Source organism: Ptiloglossa arizonensis, chromosome 5 (genome assembly GCF_051014685.1).
Source record: "Ptiloglossa arizonensis isolate GNS036 chromosome 5, iyPtiAriz1_principal, whole genome shotgun sequence".
Lineage (NCBI taxonomy): Eukaryota > Metazoa > Arthropoda > Insecta > Hymenoptera > Colletidae > Ptiloglossa > Ptiloglossa arizonensis.
Genome location: NC_135052.1, coordinates 14,503,248 through 14,525,613, shown reverse-complemented (window position 1 = coordinate 14,525,613; position 22,366 = coordinate 14,503,248). Strand labels below are relative to the sequence as shown.

The 22,366-nt window shown below is 43.2% G+C and overlaps 3 protein-coding genes across 8 annotated transcripts in view; 1 reads left to right on the top strand and 2 right to left on the bottom strand.

The window, feature by feature from the left end:
• Piezo (piezo type mechanosensitive ion channel component) overlaps window positions 1-8,236 on the bottom strand; it is a 34,213-nt gene extending 25,977 nt beyond the window's left edge. For all 6 annotated transcript variants that reach the window (XM_076312927.1, XM_076312931.1, XM_076312932.1 and 3 more), the window contains exon 1: window positions 7,889-8,236. The gene's annotated coding sequence lies outside the window, so the exon portion shown is untranslated. The remainder of the gene's footprint in view (window positions 1-7,888) is intronic.
• A 1,721-nt stretch (window positions 8,237-9,957) lies between these two features.
• Window positions 9,958-13,227, bottom strand: LOC143147018 (peptidyl-prolyl cis-trans isomerase B). The gene is made up of 5 exons (XM_076311832.1): window positions 13,019-13,227; window positions 11,715-11,919; window positions 11,090-11,292; window positions 10,884-11,026; window positions 9,958-10,312 (listed from the first exon to the last, which is right to left on the bottom strand). Exons 1-5 carry the CDS (start codon window positions 13,133-13,135, stop codon window positions 10,216-10,218), a joined length of 765 nt encoding a protein of 254 aa, XP_076167947.1. The 5' UTR covers window positions 13,136-13,227; the 3' UTR covers window positions 9,958-10,215.
• Window positions 13,228-16,007: 2,780 nt separating this feature from the next.
• LOC143147698 (carboxypeptidase B) lies at window positions 16,008-22,340 on the top strand. The gene is made up of 7 exons (XM_076313238.1): window positions 16,008-16,130; window positions 16,921-17,115; window positions 19,693-19,818; window positions 20,026-20,159; window positions 20,800-20,975; window positions 21,069-21,297; window positions 21,801-22,340. Exons 1-7 carry the CDS (start codon window positions 16,109-16,111, stop codon window positions 22,161-22,163), a joined length of 1,245 nt encoding a protein of 414 aa, XP_076169353.1. The 5' UTR covers window positions 16,008-16,108; the 3' UTR covers window positions 22,164-22,340.
• Window positions 22,341-22,366: the final 26 nt, after the last annotated feature.

Genomic DNA, 22,366 nt, shown 5'->3' with positions numbered 1-22,366 from the left:
GTACCAGAAAGGAATTGGCGCGCTTCGATTTCCGGTTGACTAGAAATGCTCTACACGCTGGACGGTGACTGCAATGCATTTGGAGCAGTACGAGTAACATTGTTCGGAAGCTTCTATGGTTTTATCGGTTTACATCCGACCGTGATTAAACAATTTATTATTCGTGTATTCTGCATATGACGGTATAATTGTAGTCGAAGAACAGTGCCAGTCCGAATTTCATATTCTGAGACATTAAAGAAAAAGAAACAATTGTTTGCTTTCGCTCGATTCAAGGTACTGTCTGTAACACGGTTACAAAATATTTTTTTTGTACTTTATACATAGATTTGAGACTGTTCGAAGATGCCTAATATTGTACCTGTACCGTTCTTCGACTCATCGATTCGATTAAGCGCAAGGTTTTACCGGATTCTTTCGAAATTGATCACACTGTGCAAAATTGTTCAATTTCGACACGATTTCGATCGTAAAATTCTTTCCAAGGAAAATATTGTGCAAAGAATTCCACGAGACCCAATTCGATCGGTGTTTCTAACTCGAATGCACCAATATCGGTACTTTCCTTAAATTTCATAGAGCAACCATCGCGTGCTTATTTACGATCGTTGTTCGAAAAACGAGAAAGCAACAAACTTGACATCGTCTAATAGCTCGATTCTAAGAAGGGAGGAGAGCTTTCGACTGGAGGGAGTTTCGATAAAAGGAGGCACGCCCAGCCTAATTATCGAGCAATTACACGACGTTTCGGGGAGAGGGGAAGCGCTCGTGCGACAAAAGGTGCGCCTATCTGGTTTTCAGAACACGTTTTTCCAACGTAGTCCGATATAACGACAACGTGACGTCACGAATGGCGAAGAACAATCGGATACATCGTCGAATAGAGTTCTGCTCTTTTTTCGAGCATTTAGTGAAAATCTAAATACGCTCCCAATTGTCTTTCCTAATTGCACTCACCGGTCGGCATTGTCTATTAGATCTTTCGCAGGATGCAAATAAATACCTGGAAAGGTTGAAAATGTACGTATCTACGTTTTCGAATGTATACAATCTAACAATTTTTGTGCCGGATGTACGCTTTCAAAACTGTTGAAAATTATTCAGAAATACAGGATGACCCATTAATTAACCGCGAAGCAAATTGTTTCAGGGAAATACGGTATTGATTATTTTTTATACTCGAGGAAAATGTATAGAAAGAGTTCTGTCGTTGTATACTCGCCGAAGTAATTACATCTAGCGTTTACAGCGCACCTATTACGTTTCAATTACATCTCTTGATACGTTATCGCAATATTAGACTCATTAAATGTACTTTTTTCTCGTATCGACGTTTCGTAGTCAACGAATACCATACGTAAACAAGATTTTATCGTTTCTCTTTACCACTCTGTCGTATTACTCGACCCATATCAAAGACACGACTGAACAATTTAATGGCCCCGTGACAGGATCGTGAAAACGTTACTCGACCAGTTATTACTTATAGAGAAATACAACGGAACGGTACTTACGGTTTTAATGCGCAATTCGTCATCGTAATACCTACGAATGTTGCAACGTGTTTACCGTCACGATAGAAATAACCGACCGAGCCCAATGGTTCGAAACATCGATGCAATTCACGTGAACGCGTCATTTTACCATCGAACCACCATCATTGTCCATCGATCGAGTAACGGAGCTTGAAACAACGAAGCATCTCTGTTACGTGGAACGATGTTGGATAAAACCTTCCTGTCGACGGATGCGGGGTATCAGAATTTTGTTCGCCTTGCGTTACCTTGCTTCGCGCATGGTCGCTTAGAAGAAACACGACTCCAGAAGGATAGTCGTTGCGTAAGTCGTGCGAGGGTGAACTTTTCTCGCGATCCATTACGAGTTCCACGCGTTCACCTGATGGATCGTCTTATCGAGGTGGATGTGACCACGGAAAAGGTGGAGTGATCCGTCCCTTTTTGACAAATAACGGATTGACAGCCGTCTATACGATCGATGGGACTGACATGTAGACGTACGGAAACGTGTGTCGCGTAAACATGGCCAGATATCACGCGATCAAGGGTAAAGTTCGAAATCGATATAATTCGAACTTCGTGCAACAATCGTACTGCCAGGTATATACGTGTACATTAAGGAAACTTTTCCATTGGTGATCCAACTCCAGTTGGCGATGCTCCTATTATAGTTATAGCAGTGACGATCATTTTCAGTTCGAAGTCAATATTTAGTTTCGAAGTGATTTTAAACATCGTAAACGCAATTACCAAAATGGAGAACAAATATTCGACATTGTCTGATGAATGGTATCGATTCGAATACTCGAACGAAGTGATTTGTCCGCGAACGAGTTGTTTGCACGCTGTAATAAAATTAATATTATTTTAACGCCGTACGCTGGGAAGTAAGCAAATATTGTTTCGAACGCAGCGCGTGAAACTCAAGAACCGTGGCATTCGAGTACATAAGCAAATGATACTGAAGTCACTTTCCAGTGAGTGCATTCGTGTTACTTAAGCAACCCGTCGCTCGAAGTTGCATTTTAATCGACCGCGTGTCGTCTTGCTTTTACTAAACCGGTCTGGAGAGGTGTACGCGAATTGAATGACATTAGAGGGGTGTCGTGGATTACTTTCGTTTCGACAATTCGGTCGATTGAAACGTGTTGATCGATTACTCGCAATTGGATCTTACATCGGAACACGATACCGTTAATAACACCTACGATTTAATTCTACTACTTCGGTAGCGCATTTCTCCACGCTCTGGTATCCATTCGTTCCGTGCTGTAACATCGATCGTATATAGATGCAAATAAAAATGAAATTAAATATTAAATCGTATATCAGCGAAACATCGATATTCTATATTAATAGAACACGAAGAAAGAAACATATCCGTACGATTACCTTTACACTTTTCTTAGTATATTTCGTATATAAAGAGAGAAAATCTAGGAGAAAAATCGAAACGATATATTCGGTGAATTAACTTTCAAAACCGTTTGTTAACTCCAGTTGCTTTAAACTAACAATAAGAAAGAAATGCTTATCCACGTCGTATCTTAAATTAGTCCAATTAGCGATTTACTTTGTACGCTACGTACGGTTAAATGCTAGATTAAATGTACGTTCGCATCGCGTTCAATTTCGCACGTCCGCGACGATAAATCGTTCGATCGTTATCTTATCGATCGCTAGTTGGCAGGCGAACAGCGAGTTTGGAGTTCCAGTTTATCACTTTCGCCGTTATTTGGATCGAAAACATAATTTTCACCGATCAGCGCCCGCGAGAATTCTTCAAATTATATTTACAAAGTCGCGGTGCTCGGCACGCGCGAGAATTCTTCGAATAATATTTACAAAATTCCGATCTCTCCCGTGCGTTAACTTCATCGAGAGGTGTGCACGATAAACGATCGCGCGAATCTTGCTCTTTAAACTCGATTCGTGTTCCACGGTTTACTTCGAAGCGATGTCGATGACAGAGACATTGTGGAATCCCGTTAATTATAGACCGCGTCGTTCTAAAAGATCCATCGCCGCAACTGGTATCGGAAACGTCATGCACACGGCTACACACGATAAGCTGAAACGTTGGTGAATGAACGTTCGCGGCTACCTGCGGTGTGATTGATTTTGCATAGCGTGGCGAGCATGTTAATCCATTGTAGCTTATTGACCACCCTTGGTTTCGTAATTTAACCTTCGTCGACTGGCTGCTAACAAAGTCGCCACCGGTAGCTAAATGCAATCGTATGCACCGCAATGACGTTGCTCGGTACTCGAGGAAGCGAATGAGTAATAAGAACACACGTCGGCGCGACACCTTTTCACCGTAAGTTGTTTAATTAATATCGAATTTACGCCGGGAAACATCGCGATCGTTCGTGTAATTGTTATTTACACGAAACGTCTCCCTGCCACAGAACGTGATATTAAAAGCTCGTAATGCGATTACGCGCGGAAGGTCTTCCTGGAATAATTACTTCTGTCTCTTCCCACAGAGCTCGTGCTTTGATTCCCTTTGGCTACATCCTGCTAAATTCCACGGAACGGTAATTCGTAAAGAAACGTGTACACATTGCGTGCACTTGCGCGTACAGATGCGTGCTACACGCAACAAACTGGAGATTGATTAACGGAGTGCACTCGTTACGCTTTTAGGGTTGGTTGCGTATCGTCTTGGATTTTTCGACGATTCGATGCACGATCGATTCCCTACACGAGTAAAAATGCTTCGGTTAAATATTCCGGTTAAAAATGTAATATAATATTACTCGTGTCGATTGCGTTTACTGGGAGAAAAGAAACAAAATGTAGATGGTGATCGACTCACCAACATGGCGATACTTTTTACCGATTTATCGATAAAACTAGAATGTAAATACCGATTGGAGTCTAAGACGAAATTGAAACGAAAGACGCGAAATTCATCGGACGATATTGTTTTCGAAGAATAGAATGCTCTTTGATGGTAATTGAGTCGTATTGCGCACCTTTAGAGGTATAGTTGATAAGAATGCTGAATATATACGTCCAAAAATTTGCAAGAACTGTAACTTTGATTATTGAAGGAAGAAAGAATTGCGAAGGAATCTATAGTTGAACGATCTTCTTCCTCGCGTGTGATAATTATCAAAGAATACTGCATCGATTCTGACACGAATGTACGAATATACCGAGACTAGTTATAGTCCAAGAACAAGCTTTACCTAGGTAAGTACATAGTGTAGAGAGACGAGATGTTGGCGCACTAGCCACAAGCTGACACCACAGGGATAAAGGAAATCATCCGCTCGTAGCGACGTTTCTATTCGTACGTATTGTCATTATTGGTCGAGTCGATCGTATACAGTGGTTCATTGCGTAACGAAGAAGGAAAACGAAACAAATCGCGACAGAGTGAGATACAACGATACTGAGCGACATTGGCGTAGGTATATTTCTTTTTACCATGGACTATGTTTCATTACGAATTGTTTGTTCTTTCTTACGCGAAGCCAATGTATATTATATATCTGTGTATGTATATATTATACATATGTATTTGACGTATCAAATATATTGCTATATCGTAACATTGCACCAATGCTACACCTTAAAACCAATACTCGATATTATACCGAACAACTCAATAGCTTATATTAATCTATATTAAGTTACAATATTGTAATTAATGCAACAACAAAAGAACTCTAATTCTAAGAGTATGAACAGAGAAAACGATATTAAATTCGTTTAAAGATGTTCACGGAAAGATTATACCGAAGAAATTGTTGCTACGTGTAAAAATCTCATATCTACGGTTTGGTATATTTACGAAATATATTTATCTCGTTATCCTCGCGGATATGGAGATTCTACTGCTATGCATCACGACCACTGAGAACCTAAAAACAAGATTTCTCGGAAGGGATTGGATGGAGCCAGCCAACGATCCCTCTTTCTTCTGTGCTGTTCCAGCTTACATGCACTGTTCCAACGTCTCATCTCTCCACGGTAAATGAACATCGTACTCCAAGCTCGATGACTTAGCTTTCGTATTTTTTCCGAAAGATTTGTTTCGATAGTTACATTTGCGATTGGTTGAAAAATTCACAAATTTAACTCGAGTACCAATTTGCGATTGCATCGGAGTTTTATCGAAATTTTTAGAGCAAGTTTTCCAATGTTTGTACTTTTCAGTTCCATTTTCTCGTGGTAATTAAACAATGTGTACATTGCAACATTCGTATCGTAGGAATAATTCGAAAAAATCCGAGAAGTTTTTCGATCATTTTATTCGCGAGCAACGTTATCGACCTAAACGATGCAACATTATAAAACAATAAGTCGAGTTGCAAATTGATAAATTATTGACATTTAAAATTATCAGAGGTGTAACGCGTTCAACGATCGCACCGGAGAGTTAAGAAATATAACTGTTTCATTCATAAAAGTTGGTTCGTTGCTCAATGAAATCACCGATGCGTAAGAGGATTACCATTTTCTTCGAAGAAAATATTTATCCATAACTCACGGTTCTGTCGTTATAAACACTCTCTTATCTATCTTGTGCTCGCTGTCACACTGTCATCTACGTTTCTCAATTCTAGTACCTTAGAAGCTAATCATTGAATATTGCAATCCGCGAACGTTCGCTTTGCGCAAGTCACTGTATTCGGAATAAACGCACAACCTTGCGAGAGAATCTATTAAAAAAAAAAAAAAAAAATTCATATTGAATGTACAAAAAGAAAATTAACGTGAATTTGGTCTCGCGAAGAATTCTTCCAAGTCTCCTAAATTCTTTACTATTGCCAAATACAAATAAAAAATCTATTCAGCGTTGTATGTTCACGTTGATGGAGAGTTCGTTTGAATCTCCAAGATTTTTTATTACTATCGAATACAAATAAAAAAACCTAGTCGACGCCACGATCTTATATCCACGGCAAACTCGTCTGTTAAATACCTCATTACTCTAGAACGAAGAGAAGAAAACTCTAATCAGCGTTACAATCTCGCGCTATTAATACTAGATTTACCAACCAGTAAAAATAACCGGTTCTAACTGTTTTCATAACGAAATTTACTTTAAATTCCATAGCGTGTTTTATGAAGGTACGTTATGACTTTTCTATTCTACACACGTGAACAATTCTACAAATTTCTCTTTCCCCTCGCCGATTCTTTCTTTTTCAGATACATACAAGATGGTTCTTATCTCAGAGATAGTTAGATCCGTCGATAGTTCCAGCGTTAATGTCCGAACACCCCGATCGGTACTCCAAAATCGAACCGAACGTGTTTGAAAATATCGAGAAAGTCGCGTGGTAAATCCGTTCGTTTTGCAAATAATTCTCAACAGGTGACAATAGGTATTCGTCGATTACGTCATCGTCGCGTTGGTGGCTGCGATCACCGACTTCCAGCGGCGTGCACGTAAACACCGGTACTTCGAGAGTGGTCTCGCCGGACGAGGTGCACCTTGCTCGTGAAAGGAGACGAGAACGAAACAAAGACGTGTCTGATTCATCGACGATGAATTCATCGACACCGTGGCTTCGATCTCGCCGCGAATCGTATCGATCGATCGCGGATATCCACCTGCGAACGTCGCCTTGACGATAAACAAGATCGATGGTCGAGTTTTCGGTAGCGCGTTCGATCCGGTTCCCCGTCGCCGGGATCGAGTACACGCGCGAAATGTCAGCGACTTTACGACCGATTCGCACGGAGTGTGCTCGGTCACCGAGCTTCTGGGTCACGGGGCAATTGTGACGCGACGAATTTTGCGAAGTAGTAGGCCGCGCGAAACAGAACGAATACCTCTATACTTCCACGACGGAATCTCGATTTAATGGCAGAGGTGGAACGTTATCGCGAGCGAATCCCTGATTCGACCGTGTGCGATATCCACGCCGTGTGCCGCCCTATCCAGTAGTAATCGCGCTAACGACGATCGATTTCGTTCGATTCCACCGATTGAAAGCTAAACGTCGTTTCACCGGTGAATTCGTCCACGCGAGTTCTTCTTCTTATCGCGTTAAATTTCCAACTGGACGCGATTGCGTCACTCGTGTTCGTCGCTATTTTGTTTCTTTTTTTATCGAAGAATATCGAACCGCGTGAAACGTGTCGCCACGAATGACAAAGGTTAGCAGCTGTCATGCACCGTTCGCGACTATTACGCCCGATACCTCGCGATAACGAAACGCTAACGACGAAACTGCGACAAGGTAACGCGTCGGTCGATTCGCGTGTCCGGTGGAGGAACACGCGCGTCCACGCGTGACACTCGCAGCGCTTCGAAGATGATCACGGTGTCAGCCGACGAGAGGGAGAATCTTTGGATAGGGAAACCGGTCTTACGCGAGGAACGGACCCGAGAAAGGGGAACCCACCTTGAACGACGCGACGGTGGCTGTGTTTCAAAGCATCCCTCTCGCAGCAGTCTCTCCCAGCTGTCTTTCGGCCGATCGAACCTCGAGGAGAGCAACATGCGCCACCCGGCTTCGACACGCGCGACACGTCGTCGTCGTCTTCGTAGCACACTGTCACCGTTGTTCTCCGGTTACCTCGACGACGATTTTGGTCACACAGTTCGACGCGCGACGGATTTATCGGCTGGTTGGCCGTAACGACACGACGCGCGAACGCCCGGGAGGCGTTTACGACGAAGAATCACGGCGCATCCGCTCGCGCTCGTAACCACGGTCACCGGCTCACTTCGGTCACCGATCGGTGACTCAAGCCGGCTCAACAGTAACTGCCGTGTAGCGAGACAGCTCTCTACGCCCGTCTCTAGCGTCAGAGGTTCGCGCATGCGTGGATCTACTGCGTCATTGCCAGTGACGTAGCTAGGGGAACGCACTACTCGATGGATCGCTGCATTGGCGCGGACTAGAAACCCTTTCGAATCGACGCTTCACCGATCGCATTTTCGGTCGTGCATCTCGACGACGAATAATCGATCTCGATTGACTTCGATCGAGATCTGCAAGCCAGATTTCAAATACAATATCGATCTAAATTTCCCCCTGATTTCTCGAGACTGCACGAAGAACACGATCAAGTGTATTTGGCGCTTAAATCTGCGCCACGAAATCTAAATGTCTCGTATACGGAACCCTGTCGCTAACGACTTAAACGATGATGATACGGTGCTGAATCTCGTTAGGAGAAATACCTCGATTGAAATTTAAAAGATGGATTGGAGTTAATCGAAATTGAAAGTCGTATTTCAATTGGAGTTAATCGCGATTTAAATGGCTTATCAATTGCAATTAGAAAATTAATTCGTAGCTTTCTATTACGAGAGACTTATTCTTTCTCAGTAACGGAATCCGTTCAATTACCGAGTACATCGATTCCTGCTAGCGACTGATTCTCGCAATTAAAAGAATTAATCGTCGGTTGCGGTTGCAATTGGCAACCGATTAATTGTAACTGTCAATTGTGCCCAGTAGTGATCGGTACTCGGCGAGTTAGTTAGTTTCTCTGGACGCGCTAGTGCCTCGCTTAATGTTCGAAAATCGGCGTAGTGGATATTGAAAGTTTCAATATCTAAAGCAGGAACAGAGTTTCAACTGTTCGTCGAAACGTTCGAATCGTCGATCGCTCGAGTCGAAGAAACGTAAACAGTGGTGTGGATGTATTAAATTTTAAGTAATAAATTTTACAAGGACGTTGTTCTAACTGGTCTCGTACGTCTTGTATCGATCATTGTCGATTGATTTATTCTCGAGCCTATTCATCTTCGAAAATGAACAAAATTTTTATATAGATACAAATTTTCAACAACGAATAAGAGACAAACAACTTTTCGTCCGTTATTTGTTGGATAAAAATTACGATCTGAATTATACTTCACAGCGGACGAATAAAAACTTAAACGTTGCGAATAAATAATTCTTCAGAATTTGTATCGATTATCCATTATCGTTCGGATAAAATTTTGCCCGTTTCTTCCAGTCTCGATGCTAGTTTCTCGAAGAATCACCGTTGCTGGAAATTCAGACGTATTTGTATCCGTGGATACGGTTTTTTTTAAAAGTTACGAACAATCTACGAACGCGTCAAATACACGTGCTCCGAATTTTTACATAATCAGCGCCATGCTCGCCTGCAGACCACGTTCAAACGTCAAATTTTTCGCGAAATGGTTAAGTCACGGAGTTTTTACACAATCGAAAGAAATGGTATTATAGACGAAAAATAAAATTGTTACCGAGATACGAAATGGTATAAGAAACTAAATTGGGTGAATGATATAAAATCGGGGATGTTGATTGTTGTTCTATATTTGTCGTTAGAGTGGTAATCGACGGTGGTCGTAAATTTAAAAGTGATTCGATAATCGTGTATCGAACGAAGTATTAAATTGATAAACAGTATTTACGTAAATATTCGTCCGTAGTGCTTGTGTCGCAGTAACGTCGCATCGGTGGTGACAGTTCGATTAAACTCTGTAAACAGTTTCGTTTAATTTATTCGTTCAATTTTTACACGTAACAATAACAAAATAGTGCTAAAGAATTTCCGTTGATATCGTTTGATACGTGATTTCTCGATCCAGAGTCAGATGTCGCTTACAGTTCGCTGGATCGTTCAGCGATATCAACTCTGCTGTATCGGGACAGCAAATTGCTTTCAGCTGCAACCGTTTATACGTAGGAACAATTCCCTCGTTGGATGTTCGATTGCTCGAACGAATTGAATTTTCAAGCGATTAAACGTCTAATTGCTTCATCACGTAGTGGAAGAAGCCGAGAATCGAGAAGCTAAAACTCAAGGGTATGCATGTCGCTTTCACCCATGCCCAAATGCTGTAAAATCGGTGATATACAAAGATGAGTTATTGCGTTACTTCACTATATCCTAACAATTGTACCATTCAATGTTATCTACGTGGTATCGTTCTATGTACACTTTTACGGTAGAAATTCTACTAGTTGCGCTATTACATTTCAACTAATTTTTCTTCGTATAAGACATCCGCTGTTACTCGCGACGACGTTTATATTTACACTTTTCGTACCTGCATAATGCTAAATACAAAAATCTAAATTATATTCTAATATCTAATTGCAACGTTTGTTTGTTATCAAAAGCGAAAGACAGGAACTATTTCGAAGGAAAACAGATCTATATAAAAAAGAAAAGAAACAATTAAATTTGTACTTTAGGAATCACAGTTGATATAAAAATCTAAACTACACTCTAATATCTAATTGCAACGATTCTGTCTATTATTAAAAGCAAAAGACAGGAACTATTTCGAAGGAAAAGAGATCTATAAAAAGAAGAAACAATTCAATTTGTACTTTAGGGATCTCCCACCTCTCTAATCTCCGAATACCAAAGAAAATTCTTTGGCTGTGAAAATTCTTGATTTACCTGTAAGTCTCGTCAGTTATTACAAAGGGCGCCGGCGTAGGAATACGGCCGCAATCGAAAATAATTATAGGTTTGGTCGGTACATCGTCGGCGTCCGTTTTTGTTTGTTCGATCTTGAAAACTATATCTTGGCCGCTGATAACCTATCGGAATAAAAACAACACCGTCGATTTCTATTCGCGGCTGTATCGTTCTAAATTTTTCACCTTTCCGAACACAGTGTGTTTTCCGTCCAACCATGGCGTTGGTAAAGTCGTGATGAAGAATTGACAACCGTTCGTGTTCTTCCCAACGTTCGCCATACTCACGTACATGGGCCCATTGTGGCCAATGTCGAAATTTTCATCGTCGAAGAATTTACCATAAATGCTGATCGATCCGGTGCCGTCGCCATTCTCGACATCCCCACCTGCGTGGAAAAGAAGTCATCGAAGTTAGGGTTGGGACCTCGAATATTTCTATACTCGAATATTCGAGCACTTCGTAGATTCAAATATGCGATGAATATAATTCGAATACTGTGCGAACATTCGAATATTCGAATATTTATCGTCCCGATCAAGAATCAGAGTATTCGTAGCATTCGAACAGCACGAGCAATGAATTGCGTTTCTTAAGTTCGTCTTTTATTTTTTTTGAACTTTGTTCTCTTGTAAAATATTTTATTAACGATATTCTATAAAACATTTCGATTTTCATAGCAACTTCTTGTTGTTACTTCTTCTCAGTTCTCAGCCGTAGAAAAGTCATTACGATCGTTATACTCTTTGTGCAAAGCATTCGAATAGCACTAATTGAAAGGAATTTCGATTCGTTAGCGCGTTCGGTTACCTTGGATCATAAACTTCTTGATCACACGATGGAATCTCGAGTTCTTGTACGTTTTCCCTGCCACGCCAGTGGTCGCCAAAGTGACGAAGTTTTTCACTGTTTTCGGAGCAACATCTCCGAATAAACCTATCACCACTCGGCCGACCGGATGATCGTCTATCATAATGTCGAAGAATACCTGATCGGTAACAGAGACATCCTCGGCCTGAAATTAATTTCATCAACGTACAATGAATGTCGCGAAGTACGAGGTCTTGCATTTCTTATGAAAGATCTTGGGCATTGTAAAATGCAGAACGATTCACCAAGGACTGGACTAGGTCTCGGTTAGGTTCTATTCGATCAATTTCAACGAATACTAAACTTTCAATCGATGAACAATCGATAGACAGTAAGCAGAACGCGAGAAATATTTGACCGAATTACTCCGGTTTCGTAGGTGAATCCATTACAGCGATATCGAGAATCGATTCTTTGGGTTCAGAAGGATCATCACGGATTTAAAGTATCGAATGGCAAGATCGTTTGTCTCGATGTACTTGAAGGTATTCCAACTCAGAAATTTCCAAGAATGATTAAATTTCTTTTTCTTTTCAAACTCGGTTAACAGAGTCGGTAAACTCTGTTAGCCTAAATCGTAGCCTGGACTTTTTCTCAGATTCAACGAATTCTTTTCGGTTAATTTATTCCTACACGCGAACAACGTATCGGTTCATTGCACCGCAATGTTAATAGCGTGACACGAACGAATAAATAAATCCACGCGCGAGAAGTTGAGCTTTGCTCAGGAAAATGGTGCAATCTCGTACACGCAACCGAGGGTAGTGTCCATAATGCAGTTTTACATATCCGACACCTAAGACGAGAGAAACCTTACGTCGTGAACTTTGTACACCTAAAACTTATATTCGATCTATACCTACTGCTTCGAGTCTTCTCTTTTAATGACCTAGATTTTACGGAAAAATCGTTCGAGTTTCATCAATCAGGTTATACCGTACACTTTTCTCTCACGATACTAAGCAAACGAATATTCATAGACGCTAAAGTTTCAATTAAAAATTCTAATTTTCATTGAAACGAACGTCCGTACCGCCACTGCACTTCGTCACCACTTTTGTACACGATTCTGTCGTTCAAACGATATTTTCCCGAGCATCTTCGTCGCGTTATTCTCGTGTCGTTTCTCTACCGAAGAAAGTACGTTCACGGGCCACGGATCTTGCGCCGATTTCGTTAACGATCTCGAGCTAACGGCACGTGGAAGAACAACGATATTTTTGGGATCGAGTGCGAAACGGTACCTTCAGAGATGCGACGATCGCAACCACCGCGACCAAACAGGCTATCGCGAGCAGGATCTTCATGACTTTACGATTACGTCCCGGATGGTCCGAATTCTCCGCTGGTTTCAGTTTCATTGGCCAACTTTGCAACCATAGACGAGTATCGCTCGCGAACGGAAGCGCCGCGAGAAGACTGAAACGCTTGCACGTAATGTCGCTGCTTCGAAGCACCTCGTCGCTGTTGCGAGAGTGTCTCGAAAGTGCTTCGGATTAAATACATTTAAACCGGCACGATACCACGCTCTCCAAACGAACCGGACAGCTCCTCACGATCGTACATTACGCGTACAGGGTAATCGAAATTCCAACGTGGACACTGTACATCGACCCGAATACCGCAATTCGACCGAGAACCTTTTGCAAAGTCGCGAAGAAAAACCGCGCTCGATGCGCTCGTCGCGACGTAACGCTAAATCGATTTGTCTATGTCGAGTTGTTAACGATATAGGTCTGGTTCGATGTATGAAAAGGGGCACGTTGATTAACAGATCAGTGGAATGTAGCGAACGAACCGGTAAAGCAATCCGAACGCGCGTTTCTCGAACGGTGCGGGATTAAGTCGAGCGAAAATATTTGTTTATAGATTTGTCAAATCGTGGAAATTTCGTTTGAAAATTTGAAAGAAAGGAGGAAGTTGTCGGGTATTTTCCGGAGCGCGTCGGATTGCTCGAACGGGTCGTTTGTGGTAGATTGGAACGCGTTTGTTTCGAAACCGTGTTTCGTGAGTAGGTTGTTAAGACTTCTCGATATTTAATTAACTTGTCGAGTTGTAATCTTGACGGTTCGTTTTTGGATGTATCGGTTCCTTTACGACCGTGGTTGAAACTAATTGTTTTCGTTGTCACGGTTGCTGCGCAATGTAAAGTCTATCGCACCCTTGTGCGAGTTGCGAGCGCAATGTAAAGAGTATTGTACGTTTTTGAAGAAACAATTGCCCCGTACTGGACCTCGAGAAAGATCGCGTGGAAAATTGTACTCGAAATTGCTACCGAAAGTCGTATTTTCGAAATACAATCGATCAAATACGACGACTACGACAATCGAGGGTAAGTATATTTTTTTTTCGGTTTTGTTCATCGGCGGTACTGGGATAATAAGAGACCGGTAGAAATTAAATGAATCGGTCATCGACGAAAATTTCCTTCGAATAAATGGGAGTTCTATTCGAAAACGAACAACACGATTAACCCTAGAAAGTCCGAGACCTCGTTAAAGACTAACGAGGGTGGGGGAAGAACTCCCGGAGGGCTCTCACGTTATCCATAATGATCTTTGAAAAACTATCTTTCGAAACAAATATTTCACGACTAATGTTTCGTCGGGAAAGAAATTATATCAACGAGTATACTATTGCGTTACTCGAGTGCGTCTTATGTACTTGTGTTGAGCTAACGTGCGAAACATTCGATCCACCTACGACTACGTATACCTTTTCATTACTTTTTTTTATTATTATATCCTCGCTAAACTTTGATCTTTGAACATCGATCCCAAAGACATATTTTGGAAATATATTACCGAGCAACTCGAAAGCTTTTCACGCGTCTCGTACGACGGTAATATCCATTAATGCATCATATATAACCGTTATGAAATAAAACACAGGCCTTGGTGTATAGAAGATCCGTATGTAAAATAAAAATAAAAATAAAATAACTCGAACGGCCGTAGTCTACAACTACGCGTTTACGTATACCTTTTCCTGCCGCTTTCATTTTTTCTTATAATATCTTCACTAAACCTCGAATCTTAGACCTCGATCGAACGCCGATATATTGGGTTGCTCGAAAAGTCATTTCGTATTTTTTTGGTGAAAATGAAACACGATTTTTTCAAAGTGTATAAACATTTTATCAAATCATATATTCTCCATTTTGGAAAACGAAATCAGTTTCCGAACAACCCGATACAATATTTAGAAAATACACGGGGCGAGATGGACTATTTTTATCTCTCTTCATCCGATCGGTTGAACCATCCCCTCTCTCTCCTCTCTGTCCGGAAAATGACTTTCCGAACAACCCCATACAATATTTAGAAAATACACGGGGCGAGATGGACTATTTTTATTTCTTTCCACCCGATCGGTTGAACCATCCCCTCTCTCTCCTCTCTGTCCGGAAAATAACTCTTCGAACAATCCAATACAATATTTAGAAAATACACAGGACGAAATGGACTATTTTTATTTCTCTCCACCCGATCGGTTGAACCATTCCCTATCTCTCCTCTCTGTCCAGAAAATAACTCTTCGCACAATCCAATATAATATTTACAACATACACTTTTTTTATTTCTCTCCACCCGATCGGTTGTACCATTCCCTCTCTTCTCTGTCCGGAAAATGATTTTCCAAACAACCCAATACAATATTTAGAAAATACACAGGGCGAGATGGACTATTTTTATCTCTCTCCACCCGATCGGTCGAACCATCCCAAGCTCTCAGCGATGGTGTTCCTCTCGGTAAATAATTATCAACGATTCGAGGGTCCCGTCGAAACGCGAGTTCCATCGTGAAACGTAGAAACCGCGATGGTCAGCTGACGCGGTCGGTGATTCGAAAAACTGGCTCGAGCGGCCGGTTGCAAAGCGAATCCTCGGGACGCAAGTGGCCGGGGTCAAAGATCCTCCGAGCTGGCGGTTCGAGCGACCCGCGTTCGAGGCGGTTCGAGCGGCGCTCGTTAAGTCCCGTTATTCCCGATCGTCGACCGGGTCGAATATCATAAAAGGTGGGACCGTCGACGAACCACGGATAGTCGTTCGAGGATGAAGAAGAGCAACGGATCGCGTGGCGTGTGCGGTCGTTTAGCGACGTTCGCGTATCTCTCGGTGGTGATCTGCGCCGGCGTCGGGGCCTCGGTGATCGAACGGGAACGACGAGAGTTCGTAATTCCCGATTGGATCGAGATCGTCGACGAACCGGTCGCGGAGAACTCGAAGACCATACAGAGGGCGGTTAGAGTGAGGGACGCGAAAGTGAGCTACGATGGCGCCCAGGTGTGGAAGGTCCGTGCCTCCGAGGGGCAAACGGTGTCCAACGTGGCCATGGACTTCCAGGAAGCTGGATGTACGTAAATTTTACCTCGTGAACGCGAACTACGATACGCGACCAAATTGATTCGAGATTGAAAGATCGTCCATGTAACGCTTCGTCTTCTCGACGACGAGGAGAAAGAAACGTTTCGGTAACGCGTCTGGACTATTTAACCGAAACGTTTCCTTACTTCTTACCGTCTTCGAAAATATGGAGCTCGGTCCCACGGTTTGGGACGTCTTTCACTATATTGGGAACACGATTGTCCTTGGAGCAGTCCGGGACGAAGAATCGTGATCTTCGATGAGAGGATTGCACGTTCTTTTCGAAACGGGTTGGAATTTTATCTCGGCGATAGTTTGTATACTAAGTGGAAACATTTATCGCGTATTTCTGTACTTAATGTTTAAATGGAATCTGAGTATCGATATTCTACCGGGGCGAATTTGTTTACCGATAGATTCTTCCTACGCGATCGACGTACCGTGATAAAGTAGACTTGTCTGATAATAGTTTGTAGAAATATTTTCGTGTGATGTGTATATACATATTTATACGTATTCATGTGTATAAATATCAACTCACTGTACCTACCGTGATATCTAAAATAGACGCGTCGGTATTCTGTTAGGATCCAGTAGCAATGCATCGACACTTGTACAAGATCCCGGGAAATAGACGAAAGCTAGCGCATTGGAAGCTATATTATTCTTTAGAATTAAGAATTAGTATTTCTAACTAAATTTAGAATTAAAGATCGATAATGGTAACAGGCGTTCGAACGTGTTTATTGATTTCTATTCTCTTTCCTTCTCGCGTACAGTGTTCTCTTTGTGGACCGGAAACGAAACAACGATCGACGTAATGGTCCGCTCGGAAGAGATTCCCAGAGTCGCTCGTTACCTGGAACAAAAGGAGTTGCAGTACCAGGTGGTTATCGACGATCTTCAGAAAGAAATCGACGAGGAGAATCACATACTCTCCGAGGAGGAGATGTTGGAGCTGGAGGGCCGTAAAGGTTTGGAAAATTGGTCTCAAACTGTGTTCAGTTTCGATAAAAAAGAAATGTTCGATTCGCTTACTATTTTGTGCTTCCTTCGCTTGATGTTTCTCCTCTCATCTTTGTACGGTCGCTGAGATAGAATTTCTCATCTCTGGACGAATGTACGTCGTCTCTGTACGCTACGTTTCACCCTCGTTCGCTTCGAACGGGCAAGAATGTTTCACTTGTCATTTTACTCGTTCCACTGACACGAATGGCTCGTGTCTCGTACAAGTCGCGCAGTCGAGTCACGCAGCGAAGAAAGCCGATGAAAACAAATCGGCAGCTTCTGCCACGGGATTCGAAAGTGAGTTTGATAAGGGCTTCGACGAGTACTCGAGTGGAGGGGAGCTAATCGCGCGCGAAACTTCCGCTCGTTTAACGATATTCTAACACGCGGACAGACTGTGTAACGATCGTTCGCGGTCACGCCGCGATAAATTCACGGACACGATTAATCAACGACACGAGCTGTCCAAGATCATTAGGTGTTGGCTATTTTCGATGAAGAGGCAACGGGGAGGGTTATCGACCTCGTCGCGATTCAACCTGGTGACCCAGTTCCGGTTCCATCGATAATACCGATTAACATTAACAGTTAGACACCGCGCGATCTGCAACGCACGTGCTTCCGATCATCTCCGCCGTGGATCGCTCGGTACCAGAACAACACCGCGTATTGTCTCGATCCGCGGTCCCGTTACCTAAATCCTTGGGAATGGCAGCGCCGTTTGGCATCGGGCCCACCTGGGGAAAACTACCGGGGAGAAACCGAGAGATGCCCGCGTGATTCGAATGGAATCGTAAACGAGTCGATTCCGCTCGCAGGAAAGTCATTTTGCCCGATCCTTTTACCCGAATTCGATTGATCGATAACATGTAAATCGGTGGATCGATCACTCGTCAATCGGTGGTTCGATCGCTTGTTAATCGGTGGTTCGATCGCTTGTTAATCGGTGGTTCGATCACTTGTTAATCGGTGGTTCGATCACTCGTTAATCGGTGGTTCGATCACTTGTTAATCGGTGGATCGATAACTTGTGAATCGTTGGATCGATCTGCCCGGAAGCGAGTCGCGTCGATGATCTTCCTAAGCAGTTGACGTCGACCGTGATATCGGATGATGAATAGCTCCTGGAAGTCTACGTGCACGGAATGTATATCGGGTCGTTGTTCTTTTTCTTATTTTCGAAATTATCTAGGTTTTCTTGGCTGAGCAGGAAGAGCTTAACGACACGAGAATTTTGTTGGAAAAATTGGAAAGGAAAGAGACTCCCTGTAGGTGTTCGAGAAACACAGGGAACGTGTTCGTGTTCTTTGAGGTTTTTTCCTCGATGCGTCTTGGATTCACCTATCCGTGTTATTTTACTTTCGAGTGTTCCGATAAACTCGTGGAACACGTAGCCGAGCTCACCTTCCGTGAGGAGAAAGAACGACCTTGATCGCTTCGAGAAACGCGTCCAGAGAAAATTTCGCAGCTTGTATTGGACTCTCGAAAACTATGCGTTTTCTAGACAATACGACGTTCAATGCGATCAAAGCTTCGTACGTTCGTACGATGTTTGAAAAAGCTACGTCAGGTATCTCGAGATAAACTTCGCTCGAGATAACGATTGAATTACCGATTTCACGCGATAACGATAAGGGGCGAATTTTGTTTATCCTTCGCGTCAAGTCTGCCGATTGAAAAATAATATTTCTATTTTCATTCGTTGCGATTGCTTCAAGGTCAACTTGATTTCTTTCAACGACACGCTCCACATTTCTCTCGATATTTCACCAATTACGAAACAAGGGTATTCAACTACACACGATGTAACAATATTCAATGTCACGCGTGGTAAAAAAACAAGCACGATAAAAATATTAGCCGAAAACAAATTGTTTTCTTCCCTCCGTGATATTTCATTTATTTTCCAGTTCTTTAACTTGTTCGAGGTGTACACTTTCGTTGCAAGATATCAAGGTGATCCGTACCGATGGCATATCGTGTCGCTGAAAGAGGTTCGTCACCTTGACGTTACAAATCGATTCAAATTCAATAGGCACCTCAAGGTCGATATCCTCGTCTATCTCCGCTCAAATACGAGGACACGTAGCGATACCGTAACAGTAGAGATTGTCGGTGACGGTCGAAAGAATGGCCTTGAACGGACAGTCGGAGTTTTGCAAAAGGTTTACACAATTAAAGACATTCTCATCGAATTTCCAAAATTTCTACGAATCTGTGCTCAATTTCCATCGACGATTGCGAATGGTTTGTACCAGAGATGGACGAAATTCTTATCCGAATAAATATTACTCACGACGGATAAAATCTATAGAAATTCTGACGGTTCTTACCTTCCGAATTGAACGATCGAATTACGTCGAAATAGATCAGACACAGAGCTAAACTCGAATAAAATTCCGTCCATCTCTGGTTCGCGCATTCGAAGGCGTTCTCGTCGCATTCTCGAAATTTCTATGTATCTATGCTGAATTTCTGGCTGCGATTTCAACTAACAGGCAACACCACACCACCGACCACTGAGCTTCTGAGTAATTTTCTAGCTCGTTACGCTTGGTGGCAGGGATTCGCGGTCAGAGTGCGTGGTACGTACCCACGACCTCGTCCTCGTCCTGTTCGTTATCCCGTAACTAGCGTAGGAGGTGGAGGTGGCCCTTGGCACTTTAGGGGTGAGCTTCTCGCACGCGACGATCCGCTTCGTCGATTCAGAATCGCGCGGTGATTTACCAACGGGTGGGTAAGCAAAACTCGTTGAAACGTTTGTCGTATCGGTATCGATCGATCGTCTCTGAATCCACGGAGCGGAATGTTCTCACGTATCGTTTAAGGACACCGAACGTGCAACCTCTGAATAATCTTGAAGGTGTAACCGTCAGGTCACCGAATGGAGTGGTCCAGTTACCATCGTCTCGAGGACATCCACGCGTACCTCGATTATCTTGCAGAAACGTTCCCCGATGTTTGCTCGGTGGTGAGCATCGGTAACTCCGTTGAAGGACGACCCCTTAAGGTAATTCTTTTCGATCATTGGGACCTGTACGGTTCATTCGACGAGCGAGTCACCGATCATAAACAATAACACGCGACGAGAGTTCGGAACAGGGAGGCGTTTGGTGTATCGTGACTGGTTACAATCGTCGTAAACATTTTATTGGGTTTCTATCGAGTTGTTCGAAAAGTCATTTCGTTTTTTTTTTTTTGGCGAATACGAAACACAATTTTTTCAGAATGTATAAACATTTTTTTAAATTATACATTCTCCATTTTGGAAAACGAAACTACTTACCGAATAACCCAAAATAGATTCGTTAATAAATTATTTGTCGTCAATGGAAGAGATACGGAAACCACGAGACGAATAGACTACGATCGCTCGGCGCGTTTCACGAAACGATACGCAACTGGCTATGGGATTAGCAACTGACCGACGTTCGATAACTTGTTGCGGTCAGCTGTCGCGGCCGCCGTCTCTCTTTCGTGCATTCGGTGCGTGCGTGTTTCGTCTGTATCTAGCGACTCGATCGATCGTACGGACTGTGACGCAACTGGTAGAACAAACGAGGAAGCTCCGACGAATTTGTTTATTTAATGCAAATTTCCGTACGGCGATAAAATTTGTAAGAGTTACGATACGATGAACGGTGACGCAGGTACTGAGAATCAGCAACGGGAGACAGAACGCGCCTGCGCTGTGGATCGACGGTGGTATTCACGCCAGAGAATGGATCTCACCGGCGGCTGTCACTTACATTATCGATTATCTGGTCGAGAACAGCGAGAATCTCGAGACCGATTACTACATTCTGCCGGTTGTCAATCCCGATGGGTACGTACTCGACAGTGATCATTTCGCTTCTGTGATCGCGACGGTTGTATCGCCAAATGGGACGTTGATGTCTTATTCGCGATCGGTTTCCAGATACGAGTACACGTTCGTCAGAGATCGTCTATGGCGGAAGAACAGAAGACGCGCGATCGGCAGCTCGTGCACCGGCGTTGATCTCAACAGGAACTTTGGTTATCGATGGGGCGGCATGGGGACCAGCAAAGACCCGTGCCGCGAGATTTACGCTGGATCGGGACCGTTCTCCGAACCTGAGACCAACGCCGTTAAGAACTTCTTCGAGGCCAGCGCCGCCAATTTCAAAGTTGGTTCGATTTCCACACGTTCGTTGCTCCAGCTCCGCGAAACTCGAATCGACTTTTCAAACGTTCGCGTTCTTGTCGGTTAAATACTCCGCGTTTCGAGTTAACGAACCAAATTGTCACGGACGAAGAGTACCGCGTATCGAACCACGGTAACATTTATATTCGTGCACGGTAAAGTCTCCGTAATTGTCAATCACGTGACCACTGCGAGGAGTTTTCCTCGAACGTGGTCGACTCGACTATTCGGAAACTTCTTAGGTGAAGAAATTGGAAACTTTTCAAGATATAAAATATCTACCTGTTTCGTTGTCGGCGTTTCATCGTCTACGGAGATTCTATTGTGGTACATTGTGCTAGAAAATCGTTCCTAAACTTTTAATGGAACAAGTACCGAGCTTCGTCCACGAGAGGCAAGATCAGAGGATTCGAATTTACGATCGGTGGGGGGAGGAACAGTACACACCGAAGATCGTTTCTTTTGATCGTTATTTTCATTGTTTAGGCATTCCTGACGTTCCATAGCTACGGTCAGTTCATCCTGTACCCGTGGGGTTACGACAAACGCGTCCCGCCGGATTACGCCGATCTGGACAGGGTTGGCAAGCAAATGGCCATGGCGATGAAGAAGGCAGGTGGCGCCAGTAGCGCTTACACGGTCGGGAACAGCGCCACCACGTTGTACGCAGCTTCCGGCGGTTCGGACGATTGGGCCAAGGCGATACTCAAGATGAAATATACGTACACGATCGAATTGAGGGACACTGGAAAACACGGCTTTGTCTTACCGTCGCGTTACATCATCCCAACGGCGAAGGAAGCTTTGGCGGCTGTGTTGGTCGTCGCGGATGCTTGCGCGACCTTGTAATTATCGAGCAGCCCGGAGAGTTGTAATTGCATCAACTGTGACTTCGTTTCGCGTTTATGTCCCGAGGTATTGTACGAATGTTCAATGCCGTTGGTGTATTATCAACGATACGCAACGCGTACGGCGTGCTCCGTTAGAGGATAAGAGGTTGCGACGATGTTCGCGCGAGCATTATTTATTGAATAAAATTAACGTTGACGATT

Coding starts and splice junctions, on each gene's coding strand:
- LOC143147698 (XM_076313238.1), top strand. CDS start 16,109: ATGGACTTCCAGGAAGCTGGAT. Junction 19,819..20,025: donor TGGCCCTTGGCACTTTAGGG/GTGAGCTTCTCG, acceptor TGTAACCGTCAG/GTCACCGAATGGAGTGGTCC. Junction 20,160..20,799: donor TTGAAGGACGACCCCTTAAG/GTAATTCTTTTC, acceptor ACGGTGACGCAG/GTACTGAGAATCAGCAACGG.
- LOC143147018 (XM_076311832.1), bottom strand. CDS start 13,135: ATGAAACTGAAACCAGCGGAGAATTCGGACCATCCGGGACGTAATCGT. Junction 11,920..13,018: donor CGATCGTCGCATCTCTGAAG/GTACCGTTTCGC, acceptor AATTAATTTCAG/GCCGAGGATGTCTCTGTTAC. Junction 10,313..10,883: donor ATAACTGACGAGACTTACAG/GTAAATCAAGAA, acceptor CCGATTTTACAG/CATTTGGGCATGGGTGAAAG.